This window comes from Lonchura striata, chromosome 3, assembly GCF_050655825.1.
Source record: "Lonchura striata isolate lonStrDom1 chromosome 3, ASM5065582v1, whole genome shotgun sequence".
NCBI lineage: Eukaryota > Metazoa > Chordata > Aves > Passeriformes > Estrildidae > Lonchura > Lonchura striata.
Genome location: NC_140705.1, coordinates 115,135,622 through 115,153,260, shown reverse-complemented (window position 1 = coordinate 115,153,260; position 17,639 = coordinate 115,135,622). Strand labels below are relative to the sequence as shown.

Genomic DNA, 17,639 nt, shown 5'->3' with positions numbered 1-17,639 from the left:
GACCTGACCCAGGGAGAGGTGTGGGACAGTGGGCAGCAGTAGCCTATGAACAGGCCATAAACCCATGGCATGTGAAGTCCATAGCAAGGGCTGCTCTGTACCCAGGTAACTCTCAGCACTGCCCCATGGCCAGCCAAGAAGGCTAAATAGGCCAGAGTATGGTTTACTTGAGTCTGAGCAGTCAGGGGAGACCCAAAGCCAAAGGAAGTACCCCAGGTGTATCCAAAACAATTCCTCACTCATTTTCTTTGCAAACAGGGAGCACTGATGGAGGCAGGGGAATGCTTCCCTCTGCCAGTCAAGCTCACATGGAAAGCATGCAGCCTCCCCACAGGTCACACTCCTACCTTGAAAGTGTTGAGGGAATTCTTCATCTCAGCCACCTTCTCTTCCATGGCACAGCGGCAGCTCTTGACCTTCTCTTCCAGGGCATACTCTCCATGCTGGATGCGTGACAGCTCCTGCATTGCTTCTGTGAAACCCGCCTTCAGCTCAGAGGCTAATGCCTGCAACTACAGTAACCACAAACATGGTGGGTTCAGTCCCTCCTCCCAGGCTCAGGTGTTTATGTCCCTGAGGGTCACAAAGGCTGGGTCTAACCCATTCTGTAAGGTGCTGTGCTCTTTCTCCTCCTCCTTTCATGGCTGGGAAACATGGGGAGAGGTTCGGCCACTGCTGCAGCCTCAGTACGGAGTAGGAGGTGTTTGTCTTGGGCAATCAAGGTGCCCCTTTCTTAGTCTTTTTTTTAAAACTTTTTTGAGTTTTTCCAGGCTCCCTGGCAGTTTGCAGCCTGTAGTAGGAGAGGACAGCCTGAAACACACCAAAAAGGTTTGCAATAACAGCAGCCAGATTATTAATCTCCAAAGCAGCTGAGCAATCAAGAACGTGTCTGGTTTGGAGCAAGTCCTCCTCCCACATGTGCTTGTGGGGCTGGTACTCTTCCCCACACAGGTCTAACCCCTCTCTCTCCAAGGGCTGTGGAGAAGCTCTGTCCTTTGCCACAGGCCCTTCCCATGGAAGGAGGCAGCTCTAACTTGTGCTGGGGAGGGAACAGCAGGTTTTTCCCTGGCATACAGTGATGCTGTGCCCACTCTCTATATTCTGTCCCTAGAGGCCCTGGTGCTGCTGGAAGAGCTCACCACCTAAGCTGGAGGCAGCCAGTGATAGCTGAGTGAAGCAGGAGATGGACTGGGGCAAGCCAGGCTGGCAGAACAAGCAGACAGGGCAGGTGTGGAGGTGGGCAGTGAGGGGGGATCAGCAGCTGGTGGAGAGCTAAGCAGGGAACACCCTCTTGGGAGCAGCTCTGGCTGCTGAGCTGGACTCTGCCCCCACGGCTGTGAGCGAGGCGCTCGTCCTGCCTGCGCAAAGCCCACAGCGAGTCGCAGCCCGAGGCGCTTCGGCACAGAGGTTTTTACCTTTACAACAGAAATTCGGCCTAACATCTGGTTATAAACTGAGTCCAAAACGGGAGCACTGGTGGTAAGCGGAGAGCCACCCCGGGAACTCAGGCGCTTGAGTCCTGCAAATGGAGCAGAGATGGCTTCCGATACCTCGGGGCAATGGCATGCACCAGCCCCCTCTGGTCAAGACTGGCAGTGTCTTTACAGAGGACGCCTGCCTGCCATCCCCGGTGCTACCCCAGTGCTCACCCCACAGCCCCCACTCTGGTCTGGCTAGACACATATTTCCAGAGTGCCGGGGTAGGAGAACCGGGACTGACAGGAACCACAGGCACCGGGACAGGCAGAGGGGAGCAGGAGGCTGAGGACACCTTCCTTCATCAGGATGACAACCTGAGTCCCCAGGCCAGCTGGAGCTCCAGACTCCTTGGCTAAACCCTTTCCCCCACCCCTTCTGGCCACAGTGTCACCCTGTGACCTGTGAATATAGCCTGAAGGGTTAGAGGGGCTGCTCAGGACAGCCACCACACTACTTCTGATATCTCAGCCCAGATGGTCATGGCATCATCAGACATCCTAACATATGCGCCTGGAGAAGGGGTAGGGAGGGTTATAAAGTACTGTGACTGTGCAAAATGTTAATATTCCCATCCCTGCTCACAGGTGCCTGACACACTCTACTCCTGAGCTGATGTGACCAAGGCACAGTCTGCCAGCCTGCATCAGGTCTGGGCATCACACACTGCCCTCCAAGTGAAAAGGGTTGATTTGCTAGAGCTGTCCCTTCCAACTGCAATATGCTATTCCATTGTAACCTATGCTAACCATTTCAGAGATCTGCTTCAGGATGGAGATATCACAGCCCCAGGTTTTGCTAGCAGTGGAGCAGTGCTGGAGCTGGCCCTGGAGATAACATGGTCTGGGGAGAATAAGCTGAAAATGAAATGTTTCTTCCCACAAGCCTGGCCATCTCCCCCTCAGATGCTTCCAGAAAGGGGGTAAACTACACAGATCCTTTGAAGGGTATAGGGATAGGAATCATTGCGGATCTTGAGGTTTCAGAGTAAGAAATAGCAAAGCATCAGCGAAAATGGACCACTGCAGAGACTTTGGCATCCATGTGCACTGAAACAGTCTATGAAAGCAGAGTTCAGCCAACATAAGGAAAGACTTGGATTAGAGCCTGGACAAAATATTCTCTGCATCTAAGAGCAGACAGTGACCTGTTATTTTGGGATTTGCTTTTTGGCCAATCTCTGCTTTTGTGGTGACAGTGCTAGCTTAATTTCTTTGTGTATCCATCTCAGTGCTCCAGAGCCCAGCCTGAGTCTGTCCTGCCCCATATATCCTTCCTCAGCCCCATGCAGCTTGCAGTGGCTGTTTCAGACACTGAAATGCATCCTTGTGTTGCTGCTTGAGGGATGAATGCAGCCAGAAACACCAACCAGCCACAGAGCTTGTATGATGGAGCAAGAAGTGCTGAAACCATGAGCAGTTCAGGGTTGGCATAGAGAGGAAATACATTCTTGTTGCATTGGATGCAGAGCTGATCCAAAATCAAGTAAAGTGGTACAGGAACAGCATGCTATCTTTAAACTCTTGCCAAGCATGGTTAACTAGGGATTTTAGTTTTAGGTCATTTCTAAAAGCAAGCTGTAGAAAACCATCCTTTAAATCCCATAAGCTGTTAAAACAGATGGAAACCATTGCGGTATCAGGCTCTGCCCATGCCTTGCCCAGGTGACAGGGCTCTGTCTCCACAGGGCTGTCCTATGCCTACAGGACCAGAGAGGAACTTCACAGGTTTGTGACCCTCTGGAAAGTCAAGCCAACTCTGTATTCCTTAAGTTTCTAAGTGCAACACATACCAAAAGGACAGATTGTGTTAAACTGTAATGTGTTGCCCTGGCTCACTTATTCATGGGAGCAAAGAGGTAATTTAACACTTAGGTTGTGGAATTTAAGAAACAATAACTTAAATTGAACTAATGCCTAGAGGATAAATGAATCTGCACAGTCATAGGGAGTCCTTGAACCTGTCCAACAACTGTTCAAAAAAAGCATTTAGGCATCTAAATAATTTAGTACCAGGTACAGATTTCAGTGCCCATCTCCCTTTGGACTGTGGCCCTCAAACCTGAAAAAGCAAAGCAGTGAGGCATCCAGTGCCATGTGTCTGTAGTGAGTTATGTCTTTCTTGGGCCCCATGACTCCTATTGCACCTGCTGCCCTGATGGTTTTCAGCTCTGTGTGGAAAACCCATGCTGTTCACAAAGGGTGCACAGGACTGATGCTGCTTCCTGGAGCTGAGTCAGCAAAACTGCAGAGTCTCCCCCCTCCTCTCTTGGTGGGTACCAGCAATTTGAGACATTTGTAAAATATAACAATGGTCCTTGCAGCCTAAAGCTTTGTTAAAGCTTTGAGGCAGCCTGTGGAAGATGGCTGTGGACAGCAGATGGAGATGGTTTATGAAAGGAAGGAGTGGGATGGAAAGAGGGCAGCAGAGCCTTGTTGAACTGGGTCACTGTCCTGGCTGCCACTGAAAGGATGAGAGGGAGCCCTTGTTTCTCTGAGTAGCTGTGTCCCCACAGGTTTCCCCCAGCACTGGCCAGGGCTCTGTCTCCACAGGGACTTCCATTTGCATCTGCACCCTTGGCAGCTGCCTAAGTCTTTACACTAGAACAGGACCTGCTGTCTGGGACCTTGAGCTGAAGCCTGTCAAAACCAGTAGAAAATAGGCTCATGATAAAGAAATACTGCACAATACTGCACAGAACAATTCTGCTATTATATATATATATATATATATATATCCTTATATATATATATCCTTGAAAAGAGCAAAACCTTCTGTGGCCATGAAGGAGTACTGTCTGTGTGCTTCCCCAGCTTATCAACTTTCTATCACTGCACATCTTTCTGGGGTTGGTCTGAAGAAGTAAATAGACATTGTGTCTCAGAGGAGGGCTGCCTGAGGACACTGCTTGAAACCAATCTGGCACAAAGTCCAGCATTTCACACAAGCCCTGGATCTGATTTTTCTGAGTTGCCTGATGCATGCTTTTACAAGGAAACAACTAATTTTTAGAACAGCTAATTCCTGTGCTTAAGGGCAGCACTCCTACAGCCAAGCATTAGGAAGGCTTGCAGTGCCTCATAGTAGCAAAGCAGCAGTGATTTACAGTGGTAAAGAAGCTGATCCTAGGAGTATATCCAGCATATATATTCCTAGGCAAGGATGGCAGGAAAACAGTCAGCACAGCAGAGTAGGTGAGCAACAGAAGAGAGCAATGACTTAAAGGGAGCATGAAGTACTCATCAGCCCTTGTTCCACACCTGTGCAGCCCCTTTTGGTAACTGCATCATCCAGTGCCCTTGCTGAAGCAGAAGGGAAGAGCCAGCTGGTGACTGACATTTAAGGATTCACTAAGGTACCCAGGTGTCAGCTGGAAAGTAATATGTGTGCATGGTGCTTCCAGCACACATGCATGTTGGATGCACTGTGCTGGACCCTTGAAGCTGGATGGATGGGAAAAGAGGATGAAATGACAGAAGTGCTGGGTAGTTCATGGAAAGCAGTGCTTTCTCCTCCTGCCATGGTGCACTTGCAAGCAATTACAGACATTAGTGTTGCAATGGTGACAAGGGAGGTCTCCAGTAGTCTGGCTTTCCACTTCAGGGCTGTGTTTCCTCTCTCAGATTACGGTTCCATATTGAACCAGACCAAGGATTAAAGTGCTTAAAACTCTGTCACATTTCCAGCAGACTGGAAATGCATAGGAAACATCACTGTGGAAAGGCTGAAACTGCATCTTAGGGGACGGATACTCCCTGAGCTGTGGTGATAGATAACTTTACAGCATCTGTAGTGTCCAATTGCAGCAAAAATGTTACCCCAAAGACAAGGCACAGAGCTCAGGAGGAATTGATCACCAGGATTTCCAAGCTTCCGGGTGGGCGGCCAGACAAAGACATGCAGAAAGACTGAACAGTCTGGCTGCTCTGATTTATCAGGCAAGAGCACCCCATGGCAGCTGGGAGGCTGCCAGGATAACCCAAAGGCCCACGGAAGACTTGAGCCCCTGCTGCATAAGACACCCCTGCCCCTTGTCAGTCAACACATCCTTGCTCTTTGGACAGTTCATCAGGTTTGCTGAAAGCTCATCAGAGCTCAGTCATGAAATCTCCCCCCCGCCCCCCGCCACCCAGTGAATTGACATTCTCTGCTTGGTGCTAATGATGTCAGTTGCTTAATTAGCTGAGCTCGCAAATCACCTGTCTAAATACAACTGGTTGTGAGCAGAGAAATTTTACTGAAAGGTCTTTTAAGATGAGGCCCAAGATGTGTGATATTTATTCATGCAGTGTGCATGTTGTGGTTGTCATGTTCCTTGTAAATGCCTACACTTTTCCTTCAACTTAATTTAGCTTTTTTAACTACTGTTTATATATTACTAATTCTTTAAACTCTTGGAGTTATTGAGGGCATTTTGCTCATCTTTACCTGTGAAATCTGTGTTGCAGGGGTACTCACAGGCACACTTTCAGTCCCTCCTGTGGGAATAAAGAACTTCAGTCAATTAAAATGACTTATAATGGCTGCTATAAATAACTGGAACAGAGGTTTTGAAGTCCCTCTTGAGGAACAAATCAGTTTTAAAGGACTCAAGTCTCACTTTAGGAGGTCTGAACACCATATAGTTTGTAAAATAAACTGCAATTATAAAATAGGAATGACTCACCTAAATTCAGATGTTAAATTCACCTTATTTGCTGTCCTTTGTCTGGCCAGAGCTGATCCATGCAAGGAAGTGAGAAAACTCCTATATGCAATTAGGACTAAATTGCTCCCTGTGAAGTTTAGTTTTGTGTACCAGCCTTAGGTAACGGGGTTTTTGTCCTAATGCATTACTGATCTGTTTCTCTACTGAAACAGTAAATTTTATCTTTTACTATATCTGTACATACTTCTATTACCTCCACAAAAGGCAAAATACCTTATCTGTATATTTTACAAGTTTTATTTTGTCACAATTCAATCCAAGCAGTAATAATGTCTTTTCTAACCTCCCAAAATTACAACTTTTCATTGGTTTTGTCATTCCTGGGCGTTGTGGTATGGTGATCCCACTTGATCTTGTACAACTTAATACTGCTGAAACAGACTTAGCTGATGGACATTATATCTATTTTGCAGAAGTATTTTGGACACTCCAGAGACATTAATCCTGGAATTATGGAATCCTTTGTGTTGGAAAGGACCTTTTTAAGGTCATGTAGTCCAACTGTCTTGTGCAGAAACCGTCAGCCGTCCAACAGAAATTACTGCTGGTTGTGCTGCCGTTGCCCTTTGAGGTAATTGCAGTCCAATGGCCACAGTGTTATTCCCTCCCTTAGGCTGCCTGGCTGGATCTCACTCCCAGAAAACACCATTCCTCATCTGGATTGCCTCCCCTTGGGAATGTCACTTCACAAGATAGGTTTTCTCTTGCCTCCAAGGATTTGCCTCACTCATCTCTGCTGTTAAGTCACAGACACAACCAGTAACCTGTGCCCAACTCCAGAGGAAGCCAAGCTCCTTCTTTCCATGCTGGCTGCAGATGCTTGGTGCTTTTCCAACCTGGGCCTTTAAGAACACAGAAATTCAGTCCTGCAGAGGCTGGAAAAGGATGCAGGGAGGATTCTGCACAGTCAGCCAGTGGAAAGTTGAAGCTTGGAAGTCAGAGCTATACAAGGCATAGCTCCATTCTGATTTTCTTTACCCCTGAGGAGGAATGTGGGTTACCAGCAAGGACACCTATGAAATGGCCCTGTTCTTGTCTATAGGATTTGTCCTGATTCAGAGGAACTTGGGCAAATTCCCCAGTGACGTGCAGAAGGGAGAGGCACAGAGGCTGTGTGCTCCTCTCTGCCCATGTGCCACTTCCTGCCTGTGCTAGTGGCTCTCTCAGCTGTGGGGTTGAGTAGCTGGGTCAGACACTGACCCTCTGGGGAATATCCTCCCATGCTTCTTCCTAGGGAAAACAAGAAGCAGCAGGTGACTGGGAGAGGTGACTATGACTCCAAACTGCCAGCTGTTTGGGGTCAGAACTCATCAGCCAGCCTGCACCAAGTCCCGCATTTCAACTTTTAAATTACAGGTTGTTTTCATCTTCAGCTTTGGCCTTTCTGGTTCTTTTTATCCAGATTTGCTCTGCAACCACATGAATTAGGAACTGACCTTTGGTCTGAAGCTTTCTCATGGTGCCTGGAGCTGGGGCTGTGTGTACAGTGACTCTCCTGAATCATGGAAACTGAGGCCCATTCCAGTTCTGTTGGGCTCTTGCTGTGGGATAGTAAGGACTGTCTCAAAGAGAGCACGAGGACATGAATTAATAGTTTCTGAATTAATAGTACAACACAAACCAGGTGCAGGGAGCCAAGGAAATGCTGTTTTTACAACATTGTGTGGGCGTTTTGAGTGCTGAGCTCTGTGAAGGACTGGAGGTGTCAGGTAGAAGCATAGCACAGCAAGGAAGATCCTCCTCAAATTTTCTTTGGGTTTCTTTCCATCTGATACATAAGACAGAGGGCCTGACAGTCCTGCAGAGATCCATAGGGATCTTTCATGTGGATTTGATTGTGGATCAGTCTGTAATATCCTTGGATATACTAAAAGTGAGGAACTGCTCCTGAGGGAGACCAGAACTGGGGAGAGGATCACTGCTACTGTGAGTTTACTCCCACCTTTGCCATGAGCACTCTCTGAATGTACCCAGTCAAAACCCAGATCATTTCTGTAAAGTCACTGCAAAGATGTGAAACAGAGGAAGCTTCTCACAGTCTCACTGTGGGAAACAAGGGACCATGGTTATCTCCCAATTTCTGCAGTGAACATCTGCAGCCCATGAGGGCATAACAATTAATTGGAAAAAATCCCTGAGTTAATTTCCTTTTCAGTCTGCTGTTGTGTAAGGGCCTAGGTACACAGACCTAGTTTCATCAAATTAGAATAATCATAATACTAATAGAGAAATTAACTTCTCTGTTAACTATGCCATGAATCGTGGCACCACCAAGCATCTTTTAAGAGGAAAAGAGGTGGTCCAGTCTCTCTCCTGAGCTGACAGCTGTGGACACTCCTAGAGCTGCTTCCCCTGCTCATAGATCCAAGAGTTCCTCACCATATGGACACAGTGCCTCTGAGGTGGCAAGGCAAAGCACAATGCGAGGGGTTTGGGGTGGAAAGCACATTCCTCTGAAAGAAGTCAGTAACCACTAAAACGCTGTATTTGAGCTTTGTATACTTTGTAGAATGCAGCCAACCTTAGCAAGGACTGATTGCATGCAAGCAATGTGGCCTGGATACATCTTGATGCTTGCAAGATTGGGATTGGTGCAGATATCTGCCTTGTGGCACCAAGAACCCCTCTCTACAAAGCACATGGGGGAGAGAAGCAGATCCTCATCACAGCACCCTTATGTAAAACACAGCTTTGGACAGTCAGAAATCTCTCTACATCCTAAGGCAGAAGTGGGGCACCAGGCAAGAAAAGGAATGACTTCCCGCATTGGACATCACATATGCCACAGGAGTATTTTCCAGAGAGGAGAGGGAGGTAGTTCTAAAATAAGAAATAAAAACGTCAACCCCCAGGTATTTCTAAGAAACTGAAAGTACTGAACATTTGCCCACAGCTGCCATGGTTGAGAGGTGCTCTCAGGAGCCCAGCTGGTGGCCAGCAGACAGCTCCTTTGAGAGCATGTTTCTCTCTTGCTGTCTTTCATACGAGCAAGAAGTGAAATAAGAGGATGCTTTACCTTCGTGTTTGTTTGTGTCCATGGCTGCTATGGGGTGTGCGTCCTCGCAGGGACTCCTGTCCTCACTCTGAAGGGTTCTGGCTGGTCACTGGGAACATCCCATGGCTTAGAGCTGCCCACATGTGAGCCCTGGGGTGGGTCAGCTGATCTGAACCCTGAGTGCAGAAAGATGCAGAAAGGGTTTATTGAGCAGAGCTGCTCGAAGTTCAGACAACACAGAAAGGAGGAGCAATTTGAGAGAGAATGAAGCATCCTAAAGATCTGCTTGGGTTCACAGTGCCACCACAGAGTGGATGCTGGTACAAACACTTCCCTCCCAGCCCAAGGCCATTTGTGTTTCCATGGACAGGTGACTAAAAGGTTCTATGTAATCCCACAGAGACTGTTTCCTCAGCAAGATACTTTCTCTATGAACACTGAATCAAAATATGCTGTAGTTTGAACAGCACATGAACATCTTGCACAGGCATTCTGCATCCAAGAGTCAGCTTTTTGCTATGCAACCAGTCACCCAAAATGTGCTTCAGACCTGTGTTTGGGCCACAGAAATACTGCCTTCAGAATGCTGCTGCACAATTCTGCCAGCCCTTCAGGAAGCCCTTGTACTGCTGTACCTGTTTTCTCTGCCCACTGCCTCCCTGACTGGGAGAAACAAGAGTGCTGCAGGGCACCTCGATGTGCAGAGGTGTGGCCTCTGTGGGAACCAGGGACACCAGGGCACGATGCCGTGCCCAAGCCAATCCCATGGTAATGCACCTCATCACTCACCTGCTATTGGGATTAGGACCCCGATGCCTGATTAATTACATGGGCAGAGACACAGAAAAATGGATTGTACCAGCTCACACTTCCCACATCAATATGGGCCCTGCCCAGATCCACACTTCCCCTTTCCAGGGTTTGATTCAAGTCTGCTTTTGTCCAGCCTTACTAGGAAACCAGATGTGATTTAGGACTCAAGAATAACCTGCTACCTCCATTCCTGTTGGACACAGCTGTGCAGAAGACTGATGTGAGTCATCCTTAGCTTTGCTAACGGGACTGGAGTAGCCAGCTTAATTGTGGCACAGAGCTCTGCTGGCACAGCTCTGCCAAGGTGGTTCAGAGAAGTCTGGGGTGATGTGTTCAGGGAAGCAGGCACAGAGAAAGGCACAGAGCATTACATAGATGGGAAAACTGCAAAATATGCAAGAGTCCTGTGTGGCTACTGGAAATCAGAGCAGAAGCAGGTGATTCTGGTGCAGTCAGCAGTGCAGCTTTGGCCCTACACATTAAACCTGAGAGCTTTTGAGTGTGGAATTCCCAGGAGAGGAGGGTGGTGGCACTACCAGTGCTACAGAATACCCAGCTGGCCTCTTGCTGCAGGGTATGATGTGGATTGAAAAGCTTCCAGCACAGCACTGGAGGGACTTGGGGTTAAGCATCATTTTAAGATTGAACATTAATGAAAAGATAAACTTATTTGTAAGAGAGCTGTTTGTAAGATCACTTGCTAAGAAGATCCACTGACTTCTCAGGACAGAGGATCCCTTGAAGAGGCATGTGGAAAACCTGAGCAAATTGGAGGGACCTTTGAAGTGGGATTTGTACAAATAGGCTGGGAAAGCTCCCAGAGTGAGGTAAATCTTAGAGTTTGTTACATCTGTTTTCAATCAGCTGATAGTATAACAGTTTTTTTGTTGTTGTTGTTCTGAAGACTCTTACAGTCATTATAGAGTTTAGATGGGCAGGAACCTCTGGAGTTACCTGACTCAAAACAGGGCTAACCCCAAAGCTAGACCAGGTTGCTCAGGGCCACACTAAGTCAAGGTCTAAGTATGTCCCAGGTTAGAGAATTCTCAACCTTTCTCCTCCTGGGGCTACGCTGCTTCTATGAGGAAGAATTTTTCCTTATGGACAATTAAGGTTTCTTTTGTTGGAGTTTGACCATCTGTCCTTTCATTGTGTCTGTGAGAAAAGCCTATTAAGTAGTTGCAGGTGGCTATAGAAGTCTCCCAGCCTTCCTTTCCCCAAGATGGACAAACTCAGTTCACTCAGCCTGTCATCACCCTATGCTCTGTGCTCCAGCCCTCTCCAGCAAAGAAAAAAAAAAAACAACTTTTTTGGTATTAGGTATTCCAGAAAATTACAAGAATGTGAGTTGTTTTTAAAGTACCTAAATCTCTCTAGAAGTTTTGAGGACAAAGTATTTAAATGTGTGTTTCTGAGCAAAACAGACTTATAAATTCAACTTCACTAGCAAAGTTGTTAAAACTTTGCTCCAAATTTAAATTAATCAGCACCATAGGAAAATCCTGAGACTGTTGTTATTGGGCTGTTGAACTAGGACTAGTGTGCTTAACAGAGAACTGGTTTTAAAATTCAGAATTTCTTTTGCAATGCTGGGGCAAGAGGAACAAGTAGGAAAAACAAAACAGATATGAAAGAAACATGAACCTCCTTTGTTTTCACTGACAACAAAGGAAACAGCATTTTCCTGGAAATTATCTGATTTAATTTTCATATCTTTTTGCCTGTTCTACTAAGGACATGTTTAAGCACAGTCTCTGTCCTCTGCAGAGCTCAGGAGTGAGTCTTTGAAACTGGGACATGGGGGATGCTGCCATCCCCTCCTGCTTCAGGCAAAGCAGGAGTTTTGTTATCTGACTACACTGCAAAGTAGGTTGACCTTGGTTAAGTGGGTCCAGGAAATCTTACCTGTTTTACCACAGTAAATGTCTTTATGTGTCCTCTATCTTCAGCCTGCAATTTCCTAAGTTACCCCTTGGTTATTTGTTATGTTAAATAATTGCATTAACATTGGCTACTTTACAGAATTTAGGGCTCACTGCTGTACTTGGTGAACGTGTAACATTGCCTCTCTCCTGAATTGCTGAATATAAGAAGCAAGACTAATCAGCCCTTCCTCATCACTGGAACAGAACATGAGCCTTGCCCTGGTTTGGAGTGAAGGTTTCTCCTCTGTTCCCCCCAGATGTGGGTGGGGAAGCTGTTAACACTGTCCTCACCAGGGACCAGGATTTCAGGGAGCCTGAGTTGGCTAAGCAGTCTGGCTTGTGCCTAAAGGGTGCAAGAAATGGCTTGGAGAATAGGATTGGTATTTGGCCCCAAGACCCTGGATGGGGGCTGCTTGGTCATACCATGCCTCTGCTGGCAGTGGACAAGTCCTAAACTCACAGCAGAGTCAAGGTGAGCAGAAGCTCCTGTATAGCTCTAGTTCAACTTCCTGCTCAAATCAAGAGTAATGCCAGACTTCCTCAGGACTCAGTCAAGATCTGGTCTGGATAGTTCCCACATTGGAGTCTTCACAGCCACTCTGGGCCCTCCAGTACCCTGAAGAAGAATATTTTTCCTTACATCCAGTTGGGGTTTCCCTTAGCTGCAGCTTGTACCCATTGCCTTTCACTGTGCACCTCTGGGAAGATTCTGGACTCCATCTTCTTTACAGCCCCCTTGAGGCAGAGAAAAGCTGGAGAGGATTCCCCCCTTCATGGTTTTGTCTCAGTCCTGAGTAAGTCCCTCCCTGTATACACATACATGTGCCCATGTGCACATCAGCAGCAAGTGCAAGCCCTCCATGAAGCTCCTTTCCTAAACCACTACCAGGCCTCCACCTGTGGCAAATCCGAGGTTTGCCTGACATGGCCAGCCACCACAGGGTAGTTCCCTATCAACAAGGAGATGTTATTGCTCTTCTGCAAGCTCCCCACTGGACAGGCTCAGTACCAGTCACATGGAGCCATTCCCAGGCTGCCATTCAAGCCCAGGTCCCCTGCTTTAGGGACAAGAAATGGCAAAGACGTGCTTGTTTCTTCAGAGATGAACACTAAAACTCATTTACTCTCCTGCAGTTCTCATCTAGTCAGAATAATATCTCCAGAGCAAACCCCAGAGGATTAATTTGAAGGTGTTAAAGCTACCAGATTCCTCCATCATGGCAAAAAGATGTATTTTCCCCTTTTGTTTCTATCTCCTCTCCAGCAGCCAAATCTGCTGGAACCAAAGAAATTCTGCCATGCTGCTGGCCACTGGTGGCCAGCAAAGAATCCTGTCTTGATGCCTTGCATGGGCAGCTGGCACTGCAACCCCTCCCGCCCAGCACAGCAGCCAACCTGCTAACAGAGCCTGGGCCAGCACCCACTTCCTGTGAGATCCCTGAGGGAGAAGGGAGGGATGGAGAAATGGATGGATGGATGGATGGATGGATGGATGGATGGATGGATGGATGGATGGATGGAGGGAGGGAGGGAGGGAGGGGTGGATGAGGTCCCAGTGAGTTGTTCCCTTGAGGCAGCACAGGAGTGGGGTTCCTGCACAAAGCCATGCACAGTGTAGAGAGGAGAGGCAGGTCCTGCAGCCTGAACTGCAACTGTGGGACCATGCTCCCCCTCCCAGCACTCTCCCCACATGGAATGGCACAACTGGGGGAGGGGATCAGCTATGCAAAGGATCATAGATCAAAAAGACTGAGGGACTACACCAAGCTTCAGCATGCAAGCAGGCAGGGTTTAGTGAAGTGTTCACAGCCTAGCCTTGGAGCAGAACTGTTACTATTTGTTTGGCTTCCTGTCCCATTCTGCTTCTGAAATCATGACATGGGTAACAGTGCAGGAATCCATGTGCACTTTTGCTGCTTCAGTTATTAAGCATCCACAGTTTTCCTAACTAAGTGCTTGGGATTTTCCTGGTGACTGTCTCAGTGCTGCTGGCTGAGATTGCTGGCTGTTTTAAATATCTCACTTGGAGAACAACCCCCAGTCCTCTAAACAGATAACAAAAAATCAGTTATTTACTCTCATCACTCTTGCACTTTGTCCCCAACTAACTCTAATGCAGCTATCATCCAAATAAGTCAATTCAGCATGACACCTCAATTTAGCTTGTAAATGGCGAGAGCAAAAGAAAAGGTCTTTTTAAACTATTTTACAAACCTCACTATAAATGCAGCCTAACAAGATTGTCCAGCACACTAAGAAGCTAGATCTCCATTCAGAATCTTAGAAGAAATCAGATGAAAATAACTATGGGCACTGAAGATGCAAAACACTTTAAATATCATTTTATGTGCTGCACACACAATATAATTATTTATGACTCTAGCTTTATCCAACAATACAAAAAATGGCATAATTAACCCCACTCTTCATCCCAAGCCGAGTACATTTTAAACTTACCCCAGGCTAGCTGAAGATCCTTCAGCACTGGTGGTTGCTAGAGTTGGGAATTAGCACTGTGCAAGAAAGGAGAGAGAGGGAGAGGAGAGCAATGGTGACTTGATGTTTCCCGGGACAGGACTGTCACATGCTAATCACTGATCTGAAATGCAAGCATAACAAAAGCCTTCTAATTATATAATCTTCGGGTCACATCTTTGCGTGCCCATGCAAAAACCAGGACTGTGCACTTGGAAGAAGGCGATGCAGAATTTCTGACTTTTTAATTAGCATTGCACAGGGCTGGGGAGGGAGGGCCCTGGGAAGTGACGGCAGCGGGGGCCATGTGGGGCTGTGCTGCTTTGCCAGGCTCAGAGGATCTTAAGTACCTCCTGCGGCATCCAAAAAATACAACCTCCAGCTGGGGACAGGCAAATGGGACCAGTTCCTCCCTACCTGCTGACAGCCTGGCTTTCCTAGGCGTGGGGGCCAAGGGCAAGGTTGCCAAAGTAGCCATGGCAGGGGAGCAGCAACACAAACCAGCACTTGAGTATTTTCTGTTTCTTGTCAATGATGAAAAATTTTGAGTAAAAATAAATAAGGGCTTGGAGGGTGGGGAGCAGCAGCCCTCCACACTTGCTCCAGTTCTTCCCTAAGGAGGATCAGCCCTTCACTGGAGGGCTCTTTGCTCCAAAGGGAGCATGTGGAGAATGCAGGTAACCCAAGGGCAGGGCTGTCAGGACAGTGCTTGGGCCAGTCCATGAATTACTCTGAAGTGTAAGAACAGGGAGACATAAAGGAGGAGGCACAGTAACAAAGGGCAGACTAATTTCTCCCTGAAAGACAGATCTGCTTCAAAGATACCTTCCAGGCAGAAAATGTGAAATTGCACAGCCTAAATCGGTATAATTGCTGTGCAGTGTAGATAAATGTGGAGCCCCAGCAAAGGAGCTGAAAGAACAGGCTCCTAAATTAACAGAAGTTCTCTGGAAGATGCTGCTACCTATGAAGTCAAGTATTAGGGACAGAGGACACAGTATTTCTCTTTTTTTTTTGTGTGTGTGTGTTTTGCTTTGGTTTGGTTTTTGTTGTTGCTTAGGTTTAGGGTGGGTTTTTTTTTGGTTTTTTGGGTTTGTTTGGTTGTTTGTGGGTTTTTTTGAGCTGGCTATTTCAGAAGCAAAAAACAAAAAAATTGAACAAAATTAACTGTTCCCCTCAAGCACAATCTCAGGTGTTCTTTTGCAGTCCCCCTCTAGAAAATGAGAATAGTGTATATATGTATATGAGAAGTATTTTCACTTCAGGACAAGAAGGCATCTGAGAGGCAAAACCCCATGAGGCCATGCAATGCATTTATTTATCTGAAGAGAGCCACTTCTCCCAGAGCTGACTCTCCATCTCCTGTGGACAGGCTGTTCCCACAGGTGGGTCCATGGAGCAGCATTCCTGTGAACCATTCTTGCCTTTGTGGGGTGGTGGGGAGCCTTTATGGGGCAGAGCAGACCCAAATGGACCATCAGAGTGGTGGCTACGGCCACCATCCACAGAAGGACCCTGAGGAAACACCCTCATGGCAGGTGTTGTCTCTGGGTTGTTGGGGGCTGTGGTGGGTTTTAGACAGCCAAACCAATGTGTACATTTTCTTTTTTATTTTTGTGGTAGTTTTTTTCTTTAAACTCCAACCTGGTATAGGTTGCCTGGAGTTGTGGAGTGTCCATCCATAGAGTCAAGACCCAACAGGATGTGCTGGAGGGCAGCTGTCATGGGTGACCTGTGCATGCAGGGATCTACAGAAAGGCCTTCCCCACCTCAGTGACACAGCTTTGGGGTCTCTTGTCACTCAATGTCACCCTCACTTTGTAATAAATGGGTATGATTTGTGCTAACTAAATTGTAACTATATCAATATTTTAGATAATAATTGCTATAAAATAAAAAGGAAAAGTGTATGTGATGAGTGTTACAAAGCAGATGGTTTTTTTTGCAGATGTTAAATGTGAAAAACAGGATGTAGGATGTATTATTGAGATAAGCAAGATCCTAAAACAGAATCAGCCTTGGGACAAACAAAATTGGGATGACTCCCAAAGCAGAATCGGCCTTGGGATGAGCAAAGCTGGGACAATTCCAGGTATGGAATCTAAAGTAGTTGTCTTATCTATGAAATAATAAGGCTTATTTGGAACATAATGCTTAAAGCTTAATGCACATGCGACTTGCGAGGTTGTTCAGAAGGCAGTGAGGAAGACGGTGAGCCTTCCTCTGAAAAGACCACTGAAAATCCAGGAGGCTCCCTAGCAAAAAGTGGAGCATGGGCTATGCAGTATAGTAACGTAGATTTCAAGAATCGAAAATAGGAGGAGAATTATGGAAAATTATTGATGAATATGTATTAACATACAGTACATAGGGTTTAGTTCGGATTCCTTTGTTTCTTACATGAGACAGGGTGAGAAACCCTCCCCGTACCCCGATCAGTTTTGCTTATGCTTTATACGAACCTTAATCATACTTAATTAAGCATGATTAAGGGGCCAAATTTTTAATAATGCTTGATTGTATTAATTTATACAAAATTGCTGTTCAATTAAAATTGCTGCTAAGTTCAATTTTGTTGTTTAGCAAATTAGACATACAGAACTTCATTCATAACAACTTTCCCCCCTTTTAGTCCCACAGACTGAGTTTTGTAGTGCAAGTTGGATAATAACTCCAGGATCAGAGTGCAGCCATTAACCCGACGCTGCCAGGCCCGCCACCATGCCACGGCCGTGCCCAGGTGCCACAGCCCAGGGTCAGCACTTCCAAGGATGGCGCTTCCCTGCGCTGCCTGTCCCAGGGCCTGGCCACCCTTTCCATGAACACGCTTGCCAATATACAATCTAAACCTTCCCCGGCACAATCTGAGTGCGTTTCCTCTCGTCCTGTGACCTGTAACCTGGGAAGAGAGGCCGATTCCCGCGTGGCTACTCCTGTCGGGGAATTGCAGTGACAAAGATTCCCCTGAGCCTCCTTTTCTCCAGGCCGAGCCCCCCAGCTCCCTCAGTAACTTGTGGGTTGGTGCAGCGAGCGCCTACCAAGATTTTCAAGCATCGTTCTCGTCTTTACTCGGGAATACGAGAGATACTTCAAAAACCAGCGTGCCTGCTGAGAAGCAGGCAGCGGGGTCGCCGTCAGAGCCCCACACGCGGAGCCAAAGCCACACGCCATCCCAGCGCCGGGCCGCCGTGAGGGCAGCGGGCGGGGCGGCGGAGGCGCCGTGGCCCGGAAGGGAAACGCGCGGATC

The 17,639-nt window shown here is 47.1% G+C and overlaps 1 protein-coding gene across 13 annotated transcripts in view; it reads right to left on the bottom strand.

Annotated features, from left to right (window-relative positions):
• Positions 1-17,583, bottom strand: part of ARHGEF33 (Rho guanine nucleotide exchange factor 33) — a 33,668-nt gene extending 16,085 nt beyond the window's left edge. The window contains exons 1-6 of one of the 13 annotated variants that reach the window (XM_085576168.1): positions 17,431-17,579; positions 14,375-14,430; positions 9,201-9,355; positions 7,621-7,725; positions 5,905-5,954; positions 348-512 (exon numbers count right to left, since the gene is read on the bottom strand). In XM_085576168.1, coding sequence (XP_085432294.1) covers positions 348-512; positions 5,905-5,954; positions 7,621-7,642 — 237 coding nt within the window. In that variant the 5' untranslated portion in view covers positions 7,643-7,725; positions 9,201-9,355; positions 14,375-14,430; positions 17,431-17,579. The other 12 variants (XM_085576170.1, XM_021538584.4, XM_021538583.3 and 9 more) reach the window with 12 other exon arrangements.
• Positions 17,584-17,639: the final 56 nt, after the last annotated feature.